Source organism: Vipera ursinii, assembly GCF_947247035.1.
Source record: "Vipera ursinii genome assembly, chromosome: 2".
NCBI lineage: Eukaryota > Metazoa > Chordata > Lepidosauria > Squamata > Viperidae > Vipera > Vipera ursinii.
Window position 1 is genome coordinate 156,920,827 of NC_139513.1, and position 3,696 is coordinate 156,924,522.

Here is a 3,696-nt window from a genome sequence, read left to right on the forward strand (position 1 = left end):
ATGGAAAAATGGGGAAATGCAACCACAGTGACCGAATTTGTGCTTGTTGGGCTCTCTAAAAACTTCAAAGTTCGTGCTGGATTGTTTGTCCTCTTCTTGGTTATCTATCTCATTGCTGTAGCCGGCAATGGCCTCATATTGGTGCTGATTATCGTAGATTCTCACCTCCACACACCCATGTATTTTTTCCTCAGCAACCTCTCCTTTATTGACATCAGCTACATCACCACCTCTGTGCCACAGATGCTGGTCCACTGCTTCATGGACAGACCTACTATCCCATGGGGCAGATGTTTTGCTCAAATGTGTAGTGCTCTCATTTTAGCTGTGGTGGAGTGTCTTTTGTTAGCTGTGATGGCTTATGACCGTTTTGTGGCAATATGTTACCCTCTGCGCTACAACCAGATCATGAGTCGCAATTTATGCATCCAACTGGCTGTGAGTGTGTGGGTCACCACTTTCCTTTTGACTATTATACCCTTTTTCACCATGCAGGCAACTTTGTGTGGGCCAAATGTGGTGAACCATTTCAAGTGTGAATTGCAGGCAGTTTTGAAACTGGCTTGCTCTGATACCCGTGCTAATGGAATTACCATGATAATTACCAGTGTCTTTACCCTAGCATTCCCCTTCTTCTTTATCCTGGTGACCTATGGCCGTATTGGATTCACAGTTTTGCGTATCCATTCGGCCCAAGGTCGGAGGAAAGCCTTGTCCACCTGTGGATCTCATCTCACAGTGGTGAGCATATATTATGGCACCATCTTGGCCATGTATTTGAGGCCTCAAGCCAAGACGTTCTCTGATAGGGAAAAAGTGGTGGCAGTCTTTTATGGAGTTGTGATCCCCATGTTAAACCCCATCATTTACAGCCTGAGGAACAGGGATGTGAAGGGAGCCTTCTGCAGACTGGCTGGGAAGAAGACAGAGGAGTAAGCCACCCAGGAACCAGGTTGATAGAACTTCCACAAGCAAGTCTTTTTTTATATATGTTTTTGTAATTCTATAACTGATGTATTGTCATGCATCACCTCTATCCCCCTTTGTCCATGCTAGCTAAGGCTGATGAGTATGAAATCATTGAAGAATTGAGCTGAATGCTATTGTGCATAATTTAATATTACAGCTATACTCAGGATCAATATGGTTTCAAGCATAGAGAAAAATATGAAATATCATCCTATAATTATGATACAATATTTCCAGAAAAAGAATAGATAAGATCAGTACAAGATCAAACTTCCAAAAACTGGGTGCAGCTGGATTAATCACAGAAGATCTTAAAGGTTAAAGTACAAATAAAACCAGACATGTTTCTTTTGGGATTAATACAGGCAACTAAAAAACAACAACCATGGAATTTATTTTTATGTATGATAAGTGCAGCAATACCATTATAAACCCAAAGGGGAAAGGATTGACCCTACCTACAAAGGAAGAATGGCTGGTGAAGATGATGGAACTTGTAGAGGTGGCTAAATTAATCTTTGATTAGAGGAAAAAACATTATATCTTTAACTGCCTAGAAACTTCTGCTAGATCTTTTGCGTGAAACAGAAAAAAATGCACTCATGATTTGTGCTTTTGATGATTGGAAAAAATGGATAATGGAAATAAGTGAGTTTTTCTGTATTCATAGTTAATATTGTAGTTGTACTTATATTTGCAGCAGAAGAAAGTGGAAGCCTCTATTTATTTTGTTTTTCTCTTTTTGCACTTTTTCTTTTCTCTTTCTTCATTCTTCCTTTCCTTCTTTGTCCTTTGCTTCTATTACTGTTTATTCATTGTATTAATGTTCATATTTGTGTGTGTGTGTTTGTGTGTATTTATATGCATATAAAGGTAAAGGTAAAGGTTCCCCAGCACATGCGTGCTAGTCGTTTCCAACTCTAGGGGCCGGTGTTCATCTCCTTTTCAAAGCCGAAGAGCCAGCGCTTGTCTGAGGACGTCTCCGTGGTCATGTGGCCGGCATGACTAGACGCCAAAGGTGCACGGAACGCTGTTACCTTCCCACCGTAGTGGTCCCTATTTTTCTACTTGGATTTTTACGTGCTTTCGAACTGCTAGGTTGGCAGAAGCTGGGACGAGTAACAGGCGCTCACTCTGTTACACGGCACTTGGGATTTGACCCGCCAAACTGCCGATCTTCTGATCGACAAGCTCAGCATCCTAACATGCATACATATAATGCAGCAACAATGATAGTATATGTTAGAGTTGTTGGAGTCACTTCAGTAGTTTATTATCTGACAACCCCCCACACCCCAGCAACTTCAGTTATTGTCTGACCAAGGAAAAGTGTCCTATGATTCTGATCCCGATGCAAGTAAAGAGGGACTGGGCATTTTCTTTCTTAGAAGGGGTACGTAAAAATAAGAGATCTGGAAAAAAAAGTAGGAAGAAGTATGCCATTTTAAAGAATTTTTATTACATGGAACATTATTTCCTAAAAAGTCACAGAGGTCTTAAGAAGATTTTTTAAAAAATATCTAAACAGTATATTTAAGTAAGATTGAACTAAAAAGGGATATAAATGCAGAAATATTTCTTTGTTTACTTAATAAACAACCACTATGTAATTAAATACAGTGGAACAGCTTGGTTGATGCACTGCTTTAAAGGGAAACTACTGGTTGTATCTCATACTTTGTGTTCATACCATCATCCTGTTAAATAAATTTGGAATTACTTGTGTATGTTATATGTGTGTCTGCTTTTTAATGTGGATACGTTGTTCTGATTTATTAGATCTTTAGTGATGAAATCTTTGGGACTAACCAATCTCCCCCAAACATTTTTCCTGCTGTTTCTACTCCTCTATTATAGACATTATAACCTAAAATGGAAAAGAAGAGCCTTGTTGCCCTACATAGCATTTGAGCATAGAGCTACATTTTGTAAAAGAAATTGGTCCCCTCAAAAAAACAAGAGACGCAATTTAAGATACAGCTTGCATTTTTTGAGTCTCACTTCCCATTTTTCATCCCTGACAGGCAGCTATCACTTCCCCAGCTTTAGTTAAATGTAAAGACGATTTCTGGGCAAGAAGACCTATTGAAACCCAGGATTGTTCTGGCTTATCCAGGATAAGCGGCAAAGGTGGTGACTTCACATAAATTATGCATTTATCATTAGATCAATATTTGTTTGTTTGTTTGGACAAATTTATTTGGCCCTCCATTTCACACAAAGTGGTATACAATAAAACCTACAAATAAAATATTTTACAGAACCAATTGCAAACAATTAAAAACAATCAACCCATGTAAAACAAGACATGAGAGGGAAGTGATTAATATTTATATGTAAGGGTGTAGGTTGTATATACTAGCATGCTTAAACGTGTCTTGCATGTGTACACTCTTGAGAGCAAGCAACAGAATTTCATTTTTAGTGTGTGCCAATGTGCCCCCAGTAAAAAAATGACAATAAAGGTTATCTAATCTAAAAATATTGCATGCAATGCAGCCAATGCACAGGCTCCCTTTTAGCAAGGGTTGTCCAGACTTCCTGGTGGAAAAAAAGTCATTTGAAGAACTTTCCAGCATGCTATAAAAGTTGGGGATAACCTCACATTTGAAGGGATGCTATTCCAGAATTGCAGGGGCCACAGCAGAAAAGGCTCACTTCGTAGGTCTTTTACAGACAGTATATATAGCATGCTTCTCCTGTCCAACCTGATGGGATGGGTAGATG

The 3,696-nt window shown here is 39.0% G+C and overlaps 1 protein-coding gene across 1 annotated transcript; it reads left to right on the forward strand.

The window, feature by feature from the left end:
- On the forward strand, positions 1–936 carry LOC310633427 (olfactory receptor 13H1-like; the record flags this gene model as incomplete). The annotated part of the gene is made up of 1 exon (XM_083351132.1): positions 1–936. The coding sequence occupies one exon, from the start codon at positions 1–3 to the stop codon at positions 934–936; it is 936 nt and encodes a 311-aa protein (XP_083207258.1).
- Between the last annotated feature and the right edge of the window lie 2,760 nt (positions 937–3,696).